The 25,751-nt window shown below is 28.3% G+C and overlaps 3 protein-coding genes across 3 annotated transcripts; all 3 read left to right on the forward strand.

The window, feature by feature from the left end:
* The first annotated feature begins 6,302 nt into the window (after positions 1-6,302).
* LOC122268849 (uncharacterized) lies at positions 6,303-8,278 on the forward strand. The gene is made up of 2 exons (XM_043039461.2): positions 6,303-6,372; positions 7,543-8,278. Exons 1-2 carry the CDS (start codon positions 6,358-6,360, stop codon positions 8,017-8,019), a joined length of 492 nt encoding a protein of 163 aa, XP_042895395.1. The 5' UTR covers positions 6,303-6,357; the 3' UTR covers positions 8,020-8,278.
* Positions 8,279-12,825: 4,547 nt separating this feature from the next.
* On the forward strand, positions 12,826-14,902 carry LOC107443432 (elastin-like). Its single transcript, XM_016057288.3, has 2 exons — positions 12,826-12,938; positions 14,170-14,902. The coding sequence occupies exons 1-2, from the start codon at positions 12,927-12,929 to the stop codon at positions 14,644-14,646; spliced, it is 489 nt and encodes a 162-aa protein (XP_015912774.2). The 5' UTR covers positions 12,826-12,926; the 3' UTR covers positions 14,647-14,902.
* A 7,390-nt stretch (positions 14,903-22,292) lies between these two features.
* On the forward strand, positions 22,293-25,071 carry LOC107443433 (elastin-like). The gene is made up of 2 exons (XM_016057290.3): positions 22,293-22,370; positions 24,337-25,071. Exons 1-2 carry the CDS (start codon positions 22,359-22,361, stop codon positions 24,811-24,813), a joined length of 489 nt encoding a protein of 162 aa, XP_015912776.2. The 5' UTR covers positions 22,293-22,358; the 3' UTR covers positions 24,814-25,071.
* The last annotated feature ends 680 nt before the right edge of the window (positions 25,072-25,751 follow it).

A 25,751-nucleotide genomic window follows, 5' to 3' on the forward strand; every position in this document is an offset into this window, starting at 1 on the left:
CCAAAGAATTTATAAAAAATTTGTCTTACAGTTTATTAGTAATAATTCGTCATAAAAATTGTAATTTTGAATTTTCCTTAGTAGAGAATTATTAAACCGACCATTAAAGTTAGGAAAACTCTTGCAAAAAAATCCGTAAAATGTCTCGTTTTAAGGAATAAGGGAAATCTTAGTAATAGTGATTTGTTTATTAAATAGGTCATGCGATTCCCACAAAGAGCAAAGGAAAAAATGTCTTACTCTTAATTAAAGCACACTTGAACCAAAAATAAATTAATAGAGAGCATGTGAATTTCAAAGTGTGAGAAAAAGTGTTTCGCTTTGATTAATAAATTAAGCAAGGGATTTACAGAAAAGGAATAACATTAAAAGATTAATTAAATGCATTTTATGTTACATCCCCCCTCTCCACAAATTTTTAATTACCATCTAATTTTTTTCTAAGTTATTCATTTGCAAAACTTTCAAAATGATAGATGCACAATCAAAATAAAAAGAATAAAATTCACAATCTCACATTACAATCAATATACAAAAATAATATGAATTGCAAAAAAAAAAAAAAAACACATTTAAATAAATCAGATAAAAATGTAACACTATGTTACTAATTGAACGCATAATTTACGACTAAAGAAATGTAGGCCTACTTTTCAATTAAAAAAAATTTAAGTAGTTTTTCTGACTCTTTGTCAGCTCAGTTCAAAGTTTATATTTCTTGGTGACAATTTTTATCAATGAATGTTGTTCTCCTTTCATACAACTTTAATTTAAAATTGTAAACTTCCACATACATTTTAAAAATGTAAATATTTAAAAAACCTGATACAGAAAAATATGAAAATGCAAGTTGACATTTTGTTAAAGGAAAAGTTTCAATCTGAAGTTTTGACTTCCGTATTGTTTACTTTGTTAGAGAACAAAATTTTAAAAAATTACATAGTGGTCCTTATTCTGAAGTTTAAGACTTCAGTATTTTTATTTTTATGAAAAAATGACTCTTTGGTCTTCATTCTGAAGTTTAAGACTTCAGTATTTTGAGGGGCATTTTCGTCGGATAAGGGGCTGTATTCCCCAAAAGGAGGAAAACAATCCCCAATCTCTACAATGTTATACTGGAAGATCCTAGTTTCAAATAAATACTTATCTTTATAAAAAATTTTATCCGTTTGTGGTATTTACCACAAACAGAGAAAAAAAACTACCATCACCCCATATCTCTTATTTATTTTTTATTTTTATTTTAGATATGGGTAAGCACTGAATTTGAAGAATATTGGAAGGGTCCGATCTTCCAGAAAAAAAGGAGACAACAGGTTCCACTGAACCATGTGTAACTGTTAGGTCATAATCGGAATTTTTAATTTCACTTTTAGGAATGAAAAACCATTAAAACATTAAATTTAATTTAAAATATAATTAATTCTATTATTAAACCACAATATTATTCACATTATTAATTTTTTTTTCATTCATGACATAAGCTCAGTTTGTCAGGTGGGTGGTAACTTCATTATTTTGATACATGAACTATTTCTGTACTTTCTTTCTTATGAGTATTCCTTTGATTCATTTTATAATTAACATCAGAAATTTTTTCAAGAATTATGCATGAACCAGAGAAAGCTGGGGTAAGTTTCCTAGTATTGGTTTTAACATTTTATGATACCTCCATAATGAATTTATAATTTTTGCCACACTGGAGGGCATTCAAACATTAAAAATAAATTTTAATTATTAAATATAACATTTAGAAGAAAAAGAAATTCAAATATTTGAATAGCTTAGTTATCTTAAACACCATAGTAAAATAAAACTTTAAATTTTACTTATACAATCAATAAATCATATATACTGTGATATATAATGCAATAAAAAGATAATGATTTCTTTAAATAATTGAGATATTAATTATAATTATAATTATAATCATACTGAATCAAAAGTTAAAAACAATATAATAAAAACACTAAATTTTAATATTATTTTTTTTAATTTAAACAAATAATATGATAAATCATTGAATAATAATATCAACAAATAGAAATATTATCAAATATAAATATCAATAACAAAATCATTATATTTTCAAAATAATTGGTATTTTGTTTTCTGGCTTTTTAATATTTTTTTTAAATATTTTTTTTTAAATTTTCATCTTCTCTTTTAATTAAACTCTTTATTATTTTCCATGCTTTCTCCATATTTTTAATTTTCCAGGGGGCATAGTCTAAATATTCCAGGGAAAAGTAATATTTGGAATCTTTGGAAAATTGATAAACATTTTTATTTACTCTTGAAACAGAAATGTTGCAAACACTATAAAAAGTCTTCACCTTCTTCCTTTAGCATCTTGAAATATTTCAAGAATGTGTCTTTAGCCGTTGAATAAACAAATAATGTTGTCAACATATTTCTTAGAGAACAAATATTTTAGAACAAAATCTGATATGGTTGAAATCATATGATAGAAACTATATGATAGATTATTGTAAAATTATTGTAAAATTGCTGTTCCACAATTTTTATAAGTGAAAAAATTGCTTATAGAACTGAACACAGTGATAAGATTTGACTTAACTTTTATAATGTATTTGTTATAAATTGCAAAGAACTCAACATTTTGCACTATTTCACAATAATATTTTTAGCGAAAATCAGCAAAGTATTTTTATATGGGCCTAATAACAACAAAGAATTTTTTAAAAAATTGTCTGGGGATAAAATTGCAAAGATAACCAATTAAAATAAAATTTTATCCTAATATAATCAGGAATCAAATCTCTGAAATCAGGGCGATTATGGGGGTGAAACCTATAAGCATTTGTAAAAAAAAATATTTTAAATTTTAAAACATAATTTATACTTATTTGTTTATTATTATTTTTCAACTTTAATCACGTCCTAACTTTTCAATAAGCTCTGGGAAATGTTTTGCCGAGGGCAGTTTGCGAACCTCTGATTTAAACAATAAGGCAGTAAGCAAATTTATAAACAAAAAAAAACGAAAACAAAAAAACATGTAACGGAAGGTTAAAGACATCCAAATAGTAGATTTTTATTTTACATGAAAAGTGAAAGTCTGGTGTAAAACCGACCGCAACTGGTTCCAAACATATTTTCTCCGGATTCAATCGAGATCATTTCCCTGCTCCACCCCGCCATATTGGTATTTGACATTGAAATGTCAATATTGCTGTTTACTGGTCTCAAAAACATAATCGTGAACTGTAACTTCTCTTATGATTGCATCAGAAATGCTCGTAAACAAAATCACTAAATAGCAATAATGGAATTGTAAAATTGCTTGAGTTTTTAATAGCTGCATTATAATCAAGTCATTTTGGTTGACCTTCAGAAACTAAAAAAAATTTTTTTTTTTATCTGGAAGTGAAATAGAGGTAAATTGAGGTTGTTCTTATCTTTTGAAGAAAATCAAATATATTTAAAGGCATTATGAACAAAACAAGTCAAATTTTTGTTACCCTAAAGCCTTTTCAAGATAATTAGCCAGCAAGTGTTTTAGAAAATTTATTTGACCAAAGCAGTTAGTATTTCGATCTAAAAAATTACGTCAACTTTTCAATAAATGTTCTGAACGTAAAAAAGTCCGTTTCAAATTACGGTAAAATGTACCCGCCCTCAGGATGTCAGTACTTTTTACCGTAAACTCTATTTTTACTGGAATATGTTACGGAGCAAAAAAAATTTTATATACCATCATTTTTACAGTAATAATTACAGTAAAATCACTGAGTCACTCTATTTAAATAAATATTACTGTAAAACTTAAGGTACAATATATTACAGTAAAAATAGAATTTTTGATAAAATGTAAGTATGATGCACGTAAGGTGCCGGCACTTCATGCTGAAATTTGGTCGGAATTTTTACAGTATAGCCACTTTTTTTTTAAATGTGACATTTTTATAACGAACTGTTTCCAAGTATTTTTTTGTTCTCCGAGAAAAAATTATACACATTTACAAAATTTCTTCTAGATTTTTGTTAACAGCACGATTTTTGAGAACATTTAATTGCCTGCTTGAAAATTATTCTTTTTACTGCAATAATGCTTCTTTAAGAAACACTCTCCTGGACAATTTGAAAACGTTTATTTATAATTATAATGTTGTAAATTTTTTCTCTTTTATTTCGTCTATCATTTTATACCTTACCTTTTCAATAAGATTAAATGATTTGTAACTGCACAAATAAAACTTCATAAAAAAAGAACAAAAAAAAAACGAAAAATATCTGGAAAAAAATTTTATGTCTCCTGTATCATACCAAAAAATATTTTAAATTCTAGGCTAATATTCAAAATTCAAATTGTTTTTCACTATAATGTTAAGAAAAAAGTATATAAAAAAACGAGACAGACATACCATTTCTAAAGCTGAAATATTTTTAAATATCAAAGTTGAAAAAACGCTACTTTTTCAGAGCAAACGATTATTTAAGATACAATATAAGAAACTAAAACCTTTTTTAAAATTTAAAAGTTTACCTTTTTGTGCTTGAGCTTTAAAATTTCTCGGTAACTCATTTTATACAAATGATAAATTTCATTAATACCTTGTTCAAAAATACATTGAATTCTTTTAATAAACCTTAATTCAAAAATGCCGGTAATAATTAAATTAAATGCTAAATGTAATAAATAAATATTGAAGAAATTTTTTAGTATGTTATTATCTTCCAATAAATGAATTTTTATAATTGTCTTTAAAAAAAATTTCTTTCAGATAAATAGTACAGCACAACATGCATAAAAGTAAAAAAAGTAAGGTTAACATTATCCGGCTAAATGTTTTTTATTTTATTTTATATCCGTCCTTGAATAGCCGACCTAATTTTTGGGTTTACGACTATTAACGTTCAGCTCCGTAGCCATGTAATTTTAAACCCTATCCGGAAGACAAGGAAACTCCTGTATCAGGCATTTGGAGAAATTTGCCATAATGGAAGACTCTTGATGAAACTAACCCGCATTTGTGTGACATGGGGAGGACGACTACGAGAACCTCCCACGGTTAGCCTGATAGCAAGAGGACTCTAACTTATGATCTCTCTACCACTGAGGATATTTCATGTCAGCACTGTGGGCTGTGCAAGCCGGATATGGAACTCATATCGATCAACCATCGCTGGGATTCCAACCGGATTCACATCATTGGAACGGGAACGCTCTATGCCCTGAACCATCACAGTTCCGGCTAAATGGGGTTTTTTTAAATTTATTTTTTATAACCATCGTTGAACACTGTTAAGTGTTTGAACATGGTAAACTATCCTAACTATCGAAATATTTAAGAGATTGAGATTACCGCTATTATTTTGCCAATCAATATTCAAGAATCCGCCAAAAAGTTTAGTTTTACTTTCAAAACCCCTGTTGTGTAAATTTTCGATTAGCTAGTTTCATATCAATTCATAATAATTTAAACAATACCGTCTTCACTAAATGATTAGCAAATTTATCGTCTCAATAAGGTCTCTCTTTAAACAAATAAAACTGAATCTAAGTATGTTGAGATGTAATCACAAGATCAAAAGTTTTTCAGGGTGTGTCTTTTTCTTTCCTTTAAGCACTCTATATGATGGACATATTTTATGACTTTTAAACATTGTGCTAAAAGTCGGTACAACTCTTTTAACTGGATAAATGCATTATAAAACTTTTGACTTTACTCAATCAAAATAATCAAAAATAAGTATTTTGACTTTACTGAATATAAATAACTATTTATACATTAATGAACGTAAAACGTGACTGGATAGAGATTTGGAATTTTATTAAAAATACAGTTTGTGAAATGAAACAAAATTATTTATTTTAATTCGAAAAAAATTTAAAAACATTTTCCAGGAGAGGTAAAATATCTAAGTTACTTAATTTATACAATTTTTAGAGTGAGGATTAATACAGATTTACAATAAATGTTAATATTTTAGTTACTTGCAGCGAAACAAATTACTTTTATCAAGAACATTCGAATTAATTTCATCAACTTCAACTAATGCTTAGTTAATAATTTTAATTATTCTTCTAATAAACTGGTTTATCTAGAAATAAAATTACGAACAAACAATAAAAAACAATATCAACTTCTCCCACTTTTTAGTATAAATAATTTAAAGCGATTAAAATTTATAACGGTGATTAGCAAGATTCAAAAAGAAAAAATTTCTCTTTTAATGCGATTTCAGTTTTATGCTGCTTAATCGTGACCTTACCTAAACCGGTACCACACGTGATTGTCTTGCATTTTATATTTTTCAGTGATTCAAAACTATATAAATACTATATGGTGTGCAGTTAGCATCAGATAGTTACCTTAACTTTATCAATTCATGATGATCGCTAAGGTACGTTTTTCAAATATCTCAATTTTAAATTATTGTTATTTTACTTTATCAGAGGTTATTCATTTCTGATATTTCAATATCAATGCATGCTTCTCAAATTTTAAAAATTTCACATAGAATTAGCTGCATTATTGCACAATCTCAATTATTTAAAGCCATTACATACTTAAACATTAATATGCATCTCCTCTATTCGAAATTTTGAAACTTATTGAGTGTTTCTTCAGGTACATTGTATGCTATCACAATATATAAATAGATAACTATGCATTATGCATATTTAATTATTCTCTAGGGTAACTTTCCAGTTTTGCAAAAGGTGAAAAAAAGGTTCGGGTTTCATAGGTTGTCATAGTTTGTTTATCAGATAGATTAGAGTTATAAAAGTATTGTTTAGTTGCTAAATATTTCGTAATCCTTCATTTCACTATATTCACCTGTAATATTTATTGAACGTCCTTTCTTGGGCATATTCTCTGCTATTATTACGTTTTTTTTAATTTCTGTTGCTAGTTTTTGGCTTTAATATAAAATTGGTAATATTTTATTATAAAGCAATCCTATATTATTGCTTTTTTACACGACAACAATGAAAAACATATTTAAAATGATATCTAACCTCAAAATTATTAAAACGTTACGTTATTAAATCTAAATTATTTACAAGTATATAACATTTTACAATATAAAAATTTAACAATATGCATTTACTAAGCAAGAGTTAAAGTTAACTTAATTTCATAAAAATTTTACTTAAAACTGTAACCAGACAACACATTCAAAAAATATTGAATGCTAAACAACTATTTAAAATTATAAAAAATTACAAGTAATAAACTCAAACTTTAATGTAAAATTGGTATTATTTTATTTTAAAGTAATCCTATGCTATTACTTTATTACACGACAACAATGAAAAGCATATTTAAGATGATATCTAGCTCAAAATCATTAAAAAAGTGCACTATTAAATTTAAATTACTAACAACTATTAAAATTTTAAAATATGAACATTTCACAACATGCAATTATTAAACAAAAGTCATAGTTTATTTAATTTCATAATAATTTAGAAGATGTAGCACTAAAAAATATCTCAGAATAGTTTATATTATACCGAAAGCATTATTATAAATGTTTTGAAAAATATTGTTTTATATTTTTATTTAGATTGCCCTTTTATTTGCTGCTGTTGCAGCTGCACAAGCTTCTATTATTGCACCAGGACTCCTGTCACCTATTGCAGCCATTCCCACAGCAGTCAAGACTGGCTCCATAGTAACAATCCCTGGTGCAACCTCAGTCGACAATAGAGTAATTGTATCCAATGGCTTGGTTGGTACCACAGCAGTAAAAACTGGATCAGTAGTATCTCACTTGGCCTCTGGTTTAGTTGGTGCTCCTTTGCTCAACGCTGGATTGCTCGGCGCACCCATTATGGGAAAGGGTTTGATTGGAGCTCCACTGCTTAACACTGGATTGATTGGAGCACCTCTTTTAGGAAAAGGACTGGTTGGTGGTCCTCTTGCTATCAACTCAGGATTAGTTGCTCCTGGAGTTCTTGCTGCTCCTGGTCTTATTTCTCCAATCGGTTTACACGGAGCCGGTCTTCTTGCCGCTCCAGGATTGGTGAAAACCATTTTATAAATTTATGTGTAATTATAAGTTGATGTTATTCCCATTTTTTTTAAATCATTCTATACAATGTCCACAAACTCTTGAGGAATTTTCTTTTAAGTAGAAGCAGATATGATACTATCATTTCATAAATTACTTTCTCTTGTTTAACTTATAGATGTTTTCTTACTGTCCAATTATTCTGAGTATTTTTTCCTGAATGTAATTAAATTATTTCTCTGTGAAATTTCTTCAATCAATTTGTTAATAAATGTTTAAATGTAACCAATTTGTTTGGCGAATTTTTTGGAATCAAAATACAGTCGAATTTGAAAACCCCACACTGTTAGAAATTTCTCGGAAAAAATGGTTAAATAACAATTTATAGAATGGTTATTTTACCATATTTAATTAAAACAGTCAAATAACCATAAATAAAATGGTAATTAGACTGCTAAGTTTGAGAAAAACTGTTTATTAACTGTTTTCACCTAATACGGTTAAACAACCAGAATTTTATCGCACCAATTAGAGCAACCTTATGAAGCTACTTAGTTCTTTGCAAATTCGTACATATCATAGCCGAACGGGCTTATCTGTCAAACTCATGACCAGTAGAAATGGAGTCCCAGTGTAGACACCACAATATTTCACCCATCCCCGTCAACACAGCCGAGCTTTGTCTAGTTTGTTTTTGAAAAATGCTAGTTGTAAATGGTAAAAAAGCCGCATAGTTTTGTATTCATGGTTTTTTTAACCATACTTTTTGTAACTGGTTTCAAAACCATAAGGGAAAAAACTGTTCCTTATCGTTAACTTCATTGTTAATCGAATGGATAGACAGCTGCCAGTTATTTTACCATAATTTTAGAATAAAAATTTTAGCAGTGCATCTGTTCGTAGTTGAGAATGGTGACATGCTCAAAATGCTCAATATTTCTCANTATATATATATTAATAAAGATTAAAAGGATAAAAAGAGAGGAGAAAAAAAACAAAGAAAATTAATATTATTAATAAATTTCATTTACTGCGCGTCAGCTGCAAGTACATGAAACACAAAAAATACGTTTAAAATATATAGAAAACATGGAAAATAATAAAGATTAGCGAAAAGCGAAGAAGAAAAATTGTTAAAATGAAATATTTTTAAAAATATTTAAAAAAGAGAAATTTAATTTTTAAAAAAATATTAAAAAGTCGGAAAACAAAATAATATTTAGTTTTCTGGCTTTTCAATATTTTTTTTTTAATTTTTTTTTTCAATTTTTCTTCTTCTCTTTTCATTACTCTTTATTTTTTTCCATGTTTTCTCTATATTTTTACCTTTTCAGAAGGCACAGTTTCAATATTCCATAGAATATTAAAAAGTCTGGAAACAAATTAAAATAATTGATATTTTGATCTCTGTCTTTTCAATATTTATTTAAGTATTTTTTTTTAAATTTTTCTTCTTCTCTTTTCATTAATCTTTATTATTTTCCATGTTTTCTCTATATTTTTATCTTTCCATGAGGCATAGTTTTTATATTCCAGGAGAAATTAATATTTGAAATGTTTGAAAAATTTATAAACGTATTTATTTACTCTTGAAACATAAATGTTGCAAGCCCTATAAAATGTCTTCACCTACTAACTTAATTCTTATGAAATATTTGTTATAAATTGCAAAGAACTTAACTTTTTGCACTATTTCTCAATAATATTTTCAACGAAAAACAGCAAATTAATTTTATACTGGCCTAATAATAACAAAGCATTTTTTAAAAAATGTGTGTGGATAAAATTGTAAAGATAACAGATTAGAATAAAATGTTATCTTTATAGAATCAGGAACCTAATCTGAGAAATCAGGGCGATTATGGGGGTGAAACCTATAAACATTTGTAAAAAAAATATTTTAAATTTTAAAACATATTTTATACTTATTTTATTACAATTATTTTTTAATTTCAATTGCGCCTTAACTTTTCAATAAGCTTTGGGAAATGTTTTGCTGAGGGCTGTTTATGAACCTCTGATTTAATCAATAAGGCCATAAGCAAATTTTTATACAAAAAAACCAAAAACATATAACGGAAGGTTTAAGGCATCCAAATAGAAGATTTTTAATTTACATGAAAAGTGAAAGTCTGGTATAAAACCGACCGGAACTAGTTCCAAATATATTTCTATCAGATTCAATCAAGATCATTTCCCTGCTCCATCCGCCAGCTTGATATTTGACTCTGAAATGTCTATATTGATGCTTACTGATCCCAAAAACATAATCGTGGACTGTAACTTTCCTTATGATTGCATCAGAAATGCTCGCACACAAAATCACTAAATAGCAATAATGGAATTGTAAAATTACTTGAGTTTTTAATGTATGCTTTATGATCAAGTCATTTTAGTTGACCTTCAGAAACTAAAAAAAAAAAAAAATTCTAATCTGGACGTAAAATCGAGGTAAATTGAAGCTGTTCTTTTCTTTTGAAAAAATCAAATGTATTTAAAGGCATTATGAACAAAACAAGTCAAATTTTTGTTAATATAAAATCTTTTCAAGATAATTAGACAAAAGGTGTTTTAGAAAATTTATTTGACCAAAGCAGTTAGAATTTTGATTTAAAAAATGACCTTAGCTTTTCAATAAATATAGTACACTGTAGAAAATTCCGTTTCAAATTATGGTAATCGCACTCAGGATGTCTGTACTTTTTACCGTAAACTCTATTTTTACCGGAATATGTAACGGAACAAAAAAAATCCAATATATCATACCTTTTACAGTAATAATTACAGTAAAATCACTGAGTCACTCTAATTAAATAAATATTACTGTAAAACTTACGGTACAATATATTACAGTAAAAATGGAATTTTTGGTGAAATGTACATATGATGCACGTAAGGTACCGGTACTTTACACTTTCATAACGAACTGTTTCTAAGTATTTTATTGCTTTACGACTATTAACGTTAAACTCCGTAGCCTTGTAATTTTGAACCCAATCCAGAAGACAAGGAAACTCCTGGATCAAACTTTTGCAGAAATTTGTCTTCGTGGAAGACTCTTGATAGAACTAACCCACATTTGCGATACATGGAGAGGAAGACCACCAGAAACCCCCATGGTTAGCCAGATGGCAAGAGTATTTTAACCCATTATCCATGTACCACTGAAGATATTTCACGTCAGGACGGTGGTTGGTGCAAGCCGGATGGTGAATTCGTATCTACCAACCATTGCTGGGATTTGAACCCGGTTCACCTCATTGGAAGGGGAACGCTCTAGCCCAGGGGTTTCCAACTTGCATGAGGCCGGTGGCCCCTTTTACAAACACAAGTGAAATGACTGGCCGCAACTTTATCAAAATTTTATATAGGACTCTTTTATGTTTGAAGGAACCTTAAATATTACTGTCAGGCTTTTATCAAGCTGTACAAAACAAAAGTATTGAATTACAAATTAAAATAAGAAGTCGATTTTTATCTGAGAAATAAATTTTTTGCACCGCTGGTATGCTAAATTTCGCAGAAACGAAGAAATTAGAGTTTTTTTAACGAAGGAGAACTATTTTAAACCCATATAGATTTTTTACGAATATTGTCCGTAAAAAAATTATAACTAATATATTTCAGTTCGGGGGCCACAAGAAGAGGCTTCGCGGGACGGATGTTGCCCGCGGATCTCCAGTTGGTAACCACTGCTCTATCCCCTGAGCCATGGCGGCTCCTGCTAAATGTTTTTTTTTATTTTTCTCCTGTCGTTGAACACTCAACTCAATTTTGGGTTTACAACTACTAATGTTCAACTCCGTAGCCTTGTAATTTTGAACCAATATAGAAAACAAGGAAACTCCTTACCCCATCCTAACTACCGGAATATTTTAAAGATTGAGATCACCCCTATTATTTTGAATATCAATATTCAAGAATCCGCCAAAAAGTTTAGGTTTACATTCAAAACACCTGTTGTGTAAATTTTTGATTAGCTGTTATCCTATCAATTCATAATAATTTAGACAATACCGTCTTCACTAAATGATTAGCAAATTTAGCGTTTCAATAAAGTCTCTCTTTAAGCAAATAAAATTGAATCTTAATATATGTGGAAATAAATTAGCTAGATCAAAAGTTATTCAGAGTGTGTCGTTTCTTTCCTTATAGCACTGTATATGATGGACATATTTTATGGCTGCTAAACACTGTGAAAAAATTCGGTACAACTCTTTTAAACTGGATGAATGCATTATAAAACTTTTGGCTTTACTGATCAAAAATAAGTATTTTGACTTTACTGAATAAAAATAACTATTTATGCTTTAATAAACGTAAAACGTGACTGGATAGAGATTTGAAATTTATTATAAATACAGTTTGTGAAATGAAACAAATTTATTTATTTTAATTCGAAAAAAATTTAAAAAATTTTTCCAGGAGAGGTAAAATATCTAAGTTACATAATTTATATTATTTTTAGCATGAAGATTGTACTAAATACAGATTTACGATGAATGTTAACATTTGAAGCTATATTTGCAGTAAACCTATTTAATTTTATCAAAAACATTCGAATTAATTTCACATAATTTCACAACAAACTCTTAGTTATATTTAATGATTCTTCTAATGAACTTGTTGATCTAAAAATAAAATTATGAATAAACAATAAAAAACAATATCAACTTCTACCACCATTTAGTATGAATAATTTATTGAGATTTATGCTTACAACGGTAACTAACAAGATTCAAGAAGAAAAATTTACTCCTTCAATGCTATTTTCCCCGCTCTTAAGAGGGTGTATCTCATTCGTGACCTTAACTAAACCGGTGCCAATATACACGTGATTGTCACGCATTTTAAATTTTTCAGTGATTCAAAACTATATAAATACTATATGGTGTGAAGTTAGCATCAGATAGTTACCTTAACTTCATCAATTCACAATGATCGCTAAGGTAAGTCTTTCAAATATCACTATTTTAAACTATTGTTATTTTACTTTATCAGAGGTTATTCATTTCAGGTATTTTAATATCAATGCATATTTCACAAATTTTAAAAATTTCACATAGAATTAGCTGCATTATTGAAAAATTTTAATTATTTAAAGCCCTTACATACTTCAAAATTAATAACCATCTCCTCTAATCGAAATTTTGAAACTTATTGAGTGTTTCTTTACTTATATTGTATGCTATCACAACATATAAATATAACTATACATTATGTATATTTAATTATTCTCTATGGTAACTTTCTAGTTTTACGAAAGAGAAGAAAAAAGATACGGGTTTCATAGGTTGTCATAGTTCGTTTATCAGATAGATTAAAGTTATAAAAGTATTGTTTAGTTGCTAAACATTTCTTAATCTTTTATTTCGTTATATTCACCTGTAATGTTTATTAAGCGTCCTTTTTTGGGTATATTCTCTGCTATTATTAAGCTTTTTTTATTTTGATTACTAGTTATTGGCTTTAATATAAAATTGGCATTTTTATTATAATGTAATCTTATATTATTAAATTATTACACGACAATAATGAAAAACATATTTAAAATGATATATAGCTTCAGAATTATAAAAACTTTACGTTATTAAATTTAAATAATTTACAAGTATTAACATTTTACAATATGAAAATTTAAGAATATGCATTTATTAAACAAGAGTTAAAGTTAACTTAATTTCAGAATAAATTTTACGTAAAACTGTAATCAGACAACAAATGCAGAAAAATATTGAATGTTAAATAACTATATAAAGTTAAAAAAAATTATTAGTAATAAACTCAAACTTTAATGTAAAATTGGTGTTATTTTATTATAAAGTAATCCTATGCTATTTCCTTATTACACGAGGACAATGAAAAGCGTATTTAAGATGATATCTAGCTCAAAATTATTAAAAAAGTACACTATTAAATTTAAATTACTTACAACTATTAAAATTTTAAAATATGAACATTTCACAATATGTACTTATTAAAAAAAAGTCAAAGTTTATTTAATTTCACAATAATTTAGAAGATTTTACAAAAATAGATTCGAAATTAAATTGACTGCTGTTGAATATTTTAGAAATTACTCGATATTGTAGCACTAAAGATTATCTCAGAATTGATTATATTATTCCGAAAGCATTTTTATGACTGTTTTGAAATATATTGTTTTATATTTTTATTTAGATTGCCCTTTTGCTTGCTGCTGTTGCAGCTGCGCAAGCTTCTATTATTGCACCAGGACTCCTGTCACCTATTGGAGTCATCCCCACAGCAGTCAAGACTGGCTCCATAGTAACAATCCCTGGTGCAACCTCAGTCGACAACAGAGTAATTGCATCCAATGGCTTGGTTGGTACCACAGCAGTTAAAACTGGATCAGTTGTATCTCACTTGGCCCCTGGTTTAGTTGGTACTCCATTGTTCAACACTGGATTGCTCGGCGCACCCATTATGGGAAAAGGTTTGATTGGAGCTCCACTGCTTAACACTGGATTGATTGGAGCACCTCTTTTAGGAAAAGGACTGGTTGGTGGTCCTCTTGCTATCAACTCAGGATTAGTTGCTCCCGGAGTTCTTGCTGCTCCTGGTCTTATTTCTCCAATCGGTTTACACGGCGCCGGTCTTCTAGCAGCTCCAGGATTAGTGAAAACCATTTTATAAAGATATGTGATATTATAAGTTGATATTATTCCCAGTTTTTTAAAATCATTTTATGCCATGTCCACAAACTCTTAGGGAATTTTCTTTCAAGTAAAAACAATTATGATACTATCATTTCATAAATTACTTCTCTTGTTTAACTTATAGATGTTTTCTTACTGTCCTATTCTTCTGAGCTTTTTTTTTGCTGAATGTAATTAAATTATTTCTCTGTAAAATTTCTTCATTCAATTTGTCAATAAATGTTTAAATGTTACGAGTTTGTTTGGCGGATTTTTTGAAATCACAATATAGTTGCATTTGAAAATCCCATCCATTCGTAGTTGAGTATGGTGACATTCTTAAAATGCTCAATATTTCTTAATTATGAATTCCCCTTTTTTATATTCAACTGTATATGTTTCGGAACTATTTTTCTTAATTTTGAGCTCTTTTTGACAGTGAAACTTTACGAGAAATTCAACGTCGAATTTTTTAAAATTTCTTTTATGATTGATAATTTTATTCACTTCTCACCACTTTCACTCTAAACAGACAAGTTTAAATGTAAAACGTTTATTTCTTAGTAGATTAATTTAAAATTGCATCATACTCTTTGAAGTTTGCAAAGAATGCAGATATTTAAATTGGTTTGCAACTATTTCAATTGATCAAATAATTATTTACGAAACACGAAATAAAAATGCCAACTCAAGAATAGCTTTTAATTTAATGATTGAGATAGCAACATATACAATCTTAACTAACATATACGGTTTAATACTAACATATACGATCATAATAGTTTAACAGATAGATTTTATATATACTTATTTTTAGATAGAACTTTAAATATGTGCAACCTATGAATTAAGTAAATAACCGATGAATAATCAGATACAAAAGCTTTCTTGTTCTTTTTTTTTAAATAATAAAAACCTTTTGTATTGATTTGGTATTTTTTTACTTTGAATATATGGCTGACAGCTACAATCCAAAAAATCTTGGAAAGTCAAAAGTTTGAACTCAAATATACAACTTTTCAATTCTAATATTTCTTCACTCGTCTAAAGATTTTTCATGAATTAAAATAATCTCTGCAGTCGCTTATCCAAAGATAGTTCCCTCAAAAAAATCAATGTTCACAATTATTTTCCATTTTCCTTATTTTAATTAATTTTCATTTGTAAGACTTGCAATAATAGATTAATAGACAGGATGTGAATTTTAAAGTGTGAGAAAAAGTGTTTCGTTTTGAATAATAAATTAAGGAAAGGATTTACAGAAAAAGATTTGCATAAAAAATTAATTAAAGCTTTTTATGTTTGTTTTCTTCGTTTATCTAATTTTATTATATAATTTTAATAATTAATTTTCTTCGTTTTTCTTATTTTGTGTGTTTGGGACGTTGTTCTTTGAGTATATTTTTAAGGATTTAAACAGTAAACTGTGCAAAGTAGCAAAGCATGTCCCTCTTTGTAAAATAAGTGTTAATTTTTTATATCATTAAAATTGTATAATTAAATATCATCCTTATTAATAATAAACTATAAAGTATTCAGTATAATATTATTACTTAGCGCTAATCCATGGTAACTAACAAATCAAACGCGCTTAAGTACTGCAGTAAGAACGCGTGACAAAAGATCACTCGATTTACTTTTCTAACTCTATTTGCGCTTCTGTTTTCATATTTTTTAATCTGACAATTTTGTGACAAAACTTTTTTAAATCATTCTTGAAAGATTCCGGTATGTGTAAGCTCATTTGAATTTGCTACTCGCTTTAAAGAATTCGTTTTGTATTTTGTTCTGCATTTTCTTTACATTTTATTTTCTGTTTTTTTTTTTTGTGGCTGATATGTTTTATTTCGTATAAGTTATTTACTTAATGTGTTCTATTTTTGTTTCAATTTTTTAATGCTCCTCACACTATTTTATTGATATAAATTTTACTTAAGCTATATTGGTTCAATATTAGAGAGCATNATTAGACTGTAACGTAACAGTGTGTGACAGAGATAGAGAGAGAGAGAGAGAGAGAGAGAGAGAGAGAGAGAGTTTCAGTAACAAATTCAATAAGGTGTTGACACCCCTTTAGCCTGGATACAAGCTGCCACACGGCGTGGCATAGACAGATAAAGCTCCTGAATGGTCTCTTGCGGTATTTCCTGCCAAATTCGATCCAATTGTCGAACGAGGTCATCAACTTTTCGTGCCAGATGCAATCGCCTTCCCATGATATCCAAGACATGCTCGATGGGAGAGAGATCTGGTGATCTGGCAGGTCAATGAAGAGTTTGGCAAGCTTGCAGACAGTTCATTGCAACACGGGCCGTATGTGGTCTGACATTGTCCTACTGAAAAACCAGCTCAGGGCGCTGCAAAAGGAACGGTAGCAAAACAGGTCTTAGGATGTCGTCGACTTACCACTGTGCAGTAAGTGTACCTCTAATGCCTACCAATGGGGTCCGGCTGTCAAAGGAAATGGCACTCCAGACCATTGCCTTGTCGAGGGCCGGTGTGGCGTGCAATAGTGAAGGCAGGATCCCCCTCTGCCCTGTGCGTCTCCAAATACGTCTTCGATGATCGTCAGGACACAGTTGGAAGCGGGATTCGTCGCTAAAGACTATACGTCTCCAGTTGGCATCATTCCAGCCATATCTGTTCAAAACATTCATGCATACGAAATTTCAAATAATCGGATGATTGCTTTTTGGTGCGTCGATTTTTTTGTTTTAGAGTGTATATATATATATATAGCACAATAAAGATTAAAAGGATAAAAAGTAAAGAGAGAGAAACAAAGAAAATTAATAAATTTTATTTACTGCGCGTTAGCTGCAAGGAAATGAAATGCATAAAATACTTTTGAAATATATAGAAAACATGGAATATAATAACGATTAATGAAAAGCAAAGAAGAAAAATTGCTAAAATAAAATATTTTTAAAAATATTTAAAAAAGAGAAATTTTATTTAAAAAAATATTAAAAAGTCTTTAAACAAATTAAAATAATTGATATTTTGATTTCTGTCTTTTCAATATTTTTTTAAGTATTTTTTTCTTAATTTTTCTTCTTCTCTTCTCATTAATCTTTATTATTTTCCATGTTTTCTCTATATTTTTATCTTTTCATGAGGCATAGTTTTAATATTCCAGGAGAAATTAATATTTGAAATGTTTGAAAAATTTATAAACGTATTTATTTACTCCTGATACATAAATGTTGCAAGCCCTATAAAATGTCTTCACCTACTGACTCAACTTTTATGAAATATTTGTTATAAATTGCAAGGAACTTAACTTTTTGCACTATTTCTCAATAATATTTTTAACCAAAAACAGCAAATTAATTTTATACTGGCCTAATAATAACAAAGAATTTTTTAAAAAATGTCTGTGGATAAAATTGCGAAGATAACAGATTAGAATAAAATTTTATCTTTATAGAATCAGGAATCTAATCTATGAAATCAGGGCTATTATGGGGGTGAAACCTATAAGCATTTGTAAAAAAAAATATTTTTAATTTTGAAACATATTTTATACTTATTTTATTATTATCATTTTATATTTTCAATCTTGCCTTAACTTCTCAATAAGCTCTGGGAAATGTTTTGCCAAGGCTGTTTGCGAACCTCTGATTTAAACAATAAGGCCATAAGCAAATGTATGAACAAAAAAAAACATATAACGGAAAGTTAAAGACATCCAAATAGTAGAATTTAATTTACATGAAAAGTGAAAGGCTGGTGTAAAACCGACCGGAACTGGTTCCAAACATATTTTCTCTGGATTCAATCGAGATCATTTCCCTGCTTCACCCCGCCATATTGATATCTGACATTGAAATGACTATATTAATGTTTACTGGTCTCAAAAACATAATCCTGAAATGTAACTTTCCTTTTGATTGCATCAGAAATGCTCGTAAACAAAATCACTAAATAGCAATAATGGAATTGTAAAATTACTTGTTTTTAATAGCTGCATTATAATCAAGTCATTTTGGTTGGCCATCAGAATTTAAAAAAAAATTAATAATCTGGTGGTAAAATCGAGGTAAATTGAAGCTGTTCTTATCTTTTGAAAACTCAAATGTATTTAAAAGTATTATGAACAAAACAAGTCAAATCTTCGTTAAAATAAAATCTTTTCAAGATAATTAAACAACAAGTGCTTTAGAAAATTTATTTGACCAAAGCAGCTATTATTTTGATTTAAAAAACGACGTTAGCCTTTCAATAAATGTAGTACACTGTAAAAAATTCCCTTTCAAATTATGGTAAATTGTACCAGCACTCAGGATGTCAGTACTTTTTATCGTAAACTCTATTTTTACTGGAATATGTTACGGAACAAAAAAAAATCTAATATACCATCATTTTTACAGTAATAATTAGAGTAAAATCACTGAGTCACTCTAATTAAATAAATATTACTGTAAAACTTACGGTACATTATATTACATAAAAAAAGGAATTTTTGGTAAAATGTACATATGATGCACGTAAGGTACTGGTACTTTATTCTGAAATTTTTACAGTGTATCCACTTTTTTTAAAATGTGACACTTTTATAACGAACTGCTTCTAAGTATTTTATTGCTGTCTGAGTAAAAACTGTACACATTTACAAATTTTCATCTCAATTTTTTATAACAGCACGATTTTTAAAAAATATAATTGCCTACGTGAAAATTATTCCTTTTTACTGCAAGAATGTCTTTTAAAAAACACTCTCCTGGTCAATTTGAAAGCGTGGATTTATAATTATAATGTTATGAATTCTTCTCTTTTATTTCGTCCATCATTTTATACCCTAATGCTTCAATAGGATTAAATGCTTTAACTGCACGAACAAAACTTCATTAAAAAGAAGAATGAAAAAACCGAAAAATATCTGGAGAAAAAATCTTTATATCTCCAGTATCATAATTTAAGAAATTAAAAATTTGCTCAAACTAAAAAATAATTTTTATTCAAGGTTAATATTCAAAATTCAAATTGTTTTTTAATATAATGTTAAGATAAAAGTATATAAAAAACGAGACAGACATACCATTTTTAAAGCTGAAAAATTTTTAAATATTAAAGTTGAAAAAAAGCTACTTTTTTAGAGCAAACTATTATTTAAGTTGCAATATGAGCTTCTGAAACCTTTTTTTAATTTTAAAGTTCACCTTTTTATGTTTAAGCTTTAAAATTTCTTTGTAACTGATTTTATACAAATTATAAATTTCATTAATGCCTTGTTCTAAAATACATTGAATTTTTTTCAAATAAACCTTAATTCTAAATGCTTGCAATAATTAAATTAAATAGTACATGTAATAAATAAAAATTCAAGAAATTTTTTAGTATGTTATTATCTTTCAATAAATGAATTTTTATAAATGTCTTTTATAATTGCTTATAATTGCCAATAAATGAATTTTTATAATTTTTCCTTCAGATAAATAGTACAGCACAAAATGCATAAAAATAAAAATAAGGTTAACATTATCCGGCTAAATGTTTTTCATTTTATTTTATGTCCGTAGCTGAACAGCCGACGCAATTTTTGAGTTTACGACTATTAACGTTAAACTCCGTAGCCTTGTAATTTTGAACCCAATCCAGAAGACAAGGAAACTCCTGGATCAAACATTTGCAGAAATTTGCCTTCGTAGAAGACTCTTGATGGAACTAACCCACATTTGCGATACATGGAAAGGTAGACCACGAGAACCCCCCATGGTTATCCAGATGGCAAAAGGATTTTAACCCATTATCCATGTACCACTGAAGATATTTCACGTAAGGACTGTGGTTGGTGCAAGCCGGATGGTGAATTCGTATCTACCAACCATTGCTGGGATTTGAACCCGGTTCACCTCATTGGAAGGGGAACGCCCAGGGGTTTCCAACTTGCATGAGGAAGGTGGTCCCATTTAAAAACACAAGTCAAATGACGGGCAGCAACTTTATCAAAATTTTATATAGGACTCTTTTATGTTTGAAGGAACATTAAATATTACTGTCAGGATTTTATCAAGCTGTACAAAACTAAAGTATTGAATTACAAATTAAAATAAGAAGTCGATTTTTATCTGAGAAATAAATTTTTTGCACTGCTGGTGTGCTAAATTTCTCAGAAACGAAGAAATTAGAGTTTTTTTTAACGAAGGAGAACTATTTTAAACCCATATAGATTTTTTACGAATATTGTCCGTAAAAAAAATTATAACTAATATATTTCAGTTTGCGGGCCACAAGAAGAGGCTTCGCGGGCCGTATGTGGCCCGCGGATCTCCAGTTGGTAACCACTGCTCTATCCCCTGAGCCATGGCGGCTCCTGCTAAATGTTTTTTTATTTTTTTCCCGTCGTTGAACATTAGACCCAATTTTGGGTTTACAACTACTAATGTTCAACTCCGTATCCTTGTAATTTTGAACCAATCCAGAAAAAAAGGAGACTCCTGTATCAGTACCCCCATCCTAACTACCGGAATATTTTAAAGATTGAGATCATACCTATTATTTTCCTTATCAAAATTCAAGAATCCGCCAAAAAGTTTTGATTTACTTTCAAAACTCCTGTTGTGTAAATTTTCGATTAGCTATTATCATAGCAATTCATAATAATTTAAACAAAACCGTCTTCAATAAATGATTAGCAAATTTAACGTCTCAATAAGGTCTCTCTTCGAACAAATAAAACTGAATCTAAGTATGTGAAAATATATTAACTAGATCAAAAGTTATTCAGAGTGTGTCGTTTCTTTCCTTATAGCACTGTATATGATGGACATATTTTATGGTTGTTAAACACTGTGAAAAAATTCGGTAGACCTCTTTTAAACTGGATAAATGGTTATAAAACTTTTGGCTTTACTGATAAAAAATAAGTATTTTGACTTTACTGACTATAAATAGCTACTTCCGCTTTATTAAACAATAGAGATTTGGAATTCTATTATAAATACAGTTTCTGAAATGAATCAAAATTATTTAATTTAATTTGAAAAATAAATTTAAAAACATTTTCCAGGAGAGGCAAAATATCTAAGTTACTTAATTTATATTATTTTCAGTATGAAGATTGTACTAAATACAAATTTACGATGAATGTTGATATTTGAAGCTATTTGCAATAAAACCATTTAATTTTATCAAAAACATTCGAATTAATTTCACATAATTTCATAACAAGCTCTTAGTTATATTTAATGATTCTTCTAATGAGCTTGTTGATCTAGAAATAAAATTATGAACAAACAATAAAAAACAATATCAACTTTTCCCACCTCTTAGTATGAATAATTTAATGCAACAAGATTCAAGAAGAAAAATTTACTCTTTCAATGCTATTTTCCCCGTTCTTAAGAGGGTGTATCTTATNCTTAGTTATATTTAATGATTCTTCTAATGAGCTTGTTGATCTAGAAATAAAATTATGAATAAACAATAAAAAACAATACAAACTTCTCCCGCCTCTTAGTAGGAATAATTTAATACGATTAATGTTTACAACGGTTATTAATAAGATTCAAGAAGAAAAATTTACTCTTTCAATGCTATTTTCCCCGTTCTTAAGAGGGTGTATCTTATTCGTGACCTTAACTAAACCGGTGCCCATATACACGTGATTGTCACGCATTTTATATTTTTCATTGATTCAAAACTATATAAATACTATATGGTGGACAGTTAGCATCAGATAGTTTACCTTAACTTCATCAATTCACAATGATCGCTAAGGTAAGTCTTTCAAATATCACTATTTTAAGCTATTGTTATTTTACTTTATCAGAGGTTATTCATTTCAGGTATTTTAATATCAATGCATATTTTTCAAATTTTAAAAATTTCACATAAAATTAGCTGCATTATTGCACAATCTCAATTATTTAAAGCCCTTACATACTTAAACATTAATATGTATCTCCTCTAATCGAAATTGCGAAACTTATTGAGTGTATCTTTAGGTACATTGTATGCTATTACAATGTATAGATATATAACTATACATTATGTATATTTAATTATTCTCTACGGTAACTTTCTAGCTTTGCGTTTTTTACTTTATTTTAATGACTAATTATTGGATTTAATCTAAAATTGGTAATATTTTACCATAAAGTAATCCTATGCTATTACCTTATTACACGACAATAATGAAAACCTTATTTAAAACGATATCTAGCTTCAAAATTATTTTAATGTGGTAAAATTTAGTAATTTTATCATAATACCTTAAAGCATGGCATAAAAATCAATTATTTACTTAAATTTACTTCTAGTTTCGCATTTTTCATTAAATATGATTTAATAAGAACAATTGTTTTGAAAATCCGAATTTTAGGTAAACATTTATCATATGAACGGAAAAAATTATAAAATGGATGTTTTAAATATCGCATCTTTTGGTTCTTATTAACAGAATTATGGAATTTTTACCAGAAATATCATTAATATATAGTACCGTAATTTTACAAAGAAATTAAATTTCTCCGTGTACAATCTGTTTATCACTTAGAAGAAAGATATAAATCGTGGATTATGTGAGAGAAGTGAGCAGGTGGCTAAGACTCCTACTTAAATAATTTATTTTGTTAAGTTATAGTACTAAACATGGTATTAAACATATATTTTTTTTGGGTTATAGTTAAATTAGTCTAAAATGTCTAATAAAATTGTTTCAAATAAGCGAGCCTTTTTACTATTTGAATAAAACATAATTTCAAGTATAATATCTTTTTCCATTATTGAGATAATATTTCAGGCAATTAAGTTTTGATTAAATTTCTTTATAGTTTTCAATTTTATGAGTGGCTTAAAGTAATATTTTTAAAAAGCACTTAAGATTGGATCTTTGAAAAATATAGTCTAAATTAGGCTAGTTAGAGCCATAGAATTAACTTCCTTTAAGTTAACGAAATTTTACCTAATGACTGTAAGTTTAATACTCACCTCCGCTTTACCTATTCTACTGCTATGGTGAAGAGGAGTGAGTATATTAACATAGGTGAAAAAAATAAATGTATTCCAAGAGTATAGGTAGAATAATTCAATAGACAGAATTAAATTGATCAATTATCTCATTTTATATGAATTATATCTCCTCCGACAGTCTTTATCAAAAATTCTTGACTGTGAATACAATTACAAATTTTTAATGTTTCATTTATAAGAGATTGAAATAATTTTTATGTTTAGCCACTCTATCGAAACATTTAAATTCAATAGAAGTTAAATTCTTATGGACTTTAAATTTATTTTAAAAAAAGTAGACGTATCTCTTAATTTTAAATTTAAAATTATTATGTCAGTATTGTTTTCTGAAAAGGAAATTGTTGCTCTGTAGATTAACAAAAACATTTTAAAAAAATTTTAAAAACTAATTTCAAAAAATTTAAATTTTACATTGAGAAAATAAAGCTGAAATTGAAACTTAAACGTATGCTTTGATATGTACTGTATTATTAACTTAAACTAAACTCTACTGCCTGAAGCGTTTTTAATCTTTAAAATACCATGTTTGTGAATATAAAATGTAGAAAATGCATAGATTTCACAGAAATAGATTTGAAATTAAATTGATTGTTGTTGAATATTTTAGAAATTGCTCGGTATGATTACTAAAGATTATCTGAGAATGGCTTATATTATTCCGAAAGGATTATTATGAATGTTTTTAAATAAATTGTTTTGTATTTTCATTTAGATTGCCCTTCTGTTTGCCGCTGTTGCAGCTGCACAAGCTTCTATTATTGCACCAGGACTCCTGTCACCTATTGGAGTCATCCCCACAGCAGTCAAAACTGGCTCCATCGTAACAATCCCTGGTGCAACCTCAGTCGACAACAGAGTAATTGCATCCAATGGCCTTGTTGGTACCACAGCAGTCAAAACTGGATCAGTTGTATCTCACTTGGCTCCTGGTTTAGTTGGTGCTCCTTTGCTCAACACTGGATTGCTCGGCGCACCCATTATGGGAAAGGGTTTGATTGGAGCTCCACTGATTAACACTGGATTGATTGGAGCACCTGTTTTAGGAAAAGGATTGATTGGTGGTCCTCTTTCTATCAACTCAGGATTAGTTGCTCCCGGAGTTCTTGCTTCTCCTGGTCTTATTTCTCCAATCGGTTTACACGGAGCCGGTCTTCTTGCCGCTCCAGGATTGGTGAAAACCATTTTGTAAAGATATATGTTAGTATAAGTTGATGTTATTCCCCTTTTTTAAAAACAATTCAAGGCCATATTCACTAATTCTTAGGGAGTTTTCTTTTAAGTAAAAACAGTTATGATACTATCGTTTCATAAATTATTTTCTCTTGTTTAACTTATAGAAGTTTTGTTACTGTCCTATTATTCTAAGTATTTTTTTCAGAATGTTATGAAATTATTTCTCTGTAAAATTTTTCAATCAATTTGTCAATAAATTTTAAAAACTTACGAATTTGTTTGGCATTTCCTATATGTTTTAAGAAATCAATTTCATACCTACTATAAAAAGGGTTATAGAAAATTGGGCAAAAATGTATGAAAATAAAGTCGAATTTGAAAACCCCATCTATTCGTAGTTGAGTACGGTGACACGCTTAAAATGCTCAATATTTTTCAAGTATGAATACACATTTTTTTTATTCAACTATATATGTTTCGGAGCTATTTTGACACACTTTGCTCAAATTTGAGGTCTTTTTGACTGTAAAACTTTATGAAAAAAATGAGCGTAGATTTTATTTATTTCTTTTATAAGTGTTAATTTTTTTTTTCTTCTTACCACTTTTAATCTAAGCAGACAAGCTCAAATCTAAAACGTTTATTTGTTAGTAGATTAATTTAAAATTGCATCATACTCCTTAAAGTTTATGCAAAAAATGCAGATATTTAAATGGGCTTGTGTCTGCTTCAATTGATCAAATAATTATTTACGAAGCACAAAATAAAACTGCAAACACATGAATACCTTTTAATTTAATGATCGAGATTTTTTTACTAACATATACGATCTTAATAGTTTAGCAGATAGATTTCATATATACTCATTTTTAGGTAGAACTTAAAATTTGTTCAACCTGTGAATTAAGTGAATAACCTATGAATAATTAGATACAAAAGCTTTCTTCTTTTTTT

The sequence above is a fragment of the Parasteatoda tepidariorum genome, chromosome 3 (genome assembly GCF_043381705.1).
Source record: "Parasteatoda tepidariorum isolate YZ-2023 chromosome 3, CAS_Ptep_4.0, whole genome shotgun sequence".
NCBI lineage: Eukaryota > Metazoa > Arthropoda > Arachnida > Araneae > Theridiidae > Parasteatoda > Parasteatoda tepidariorum.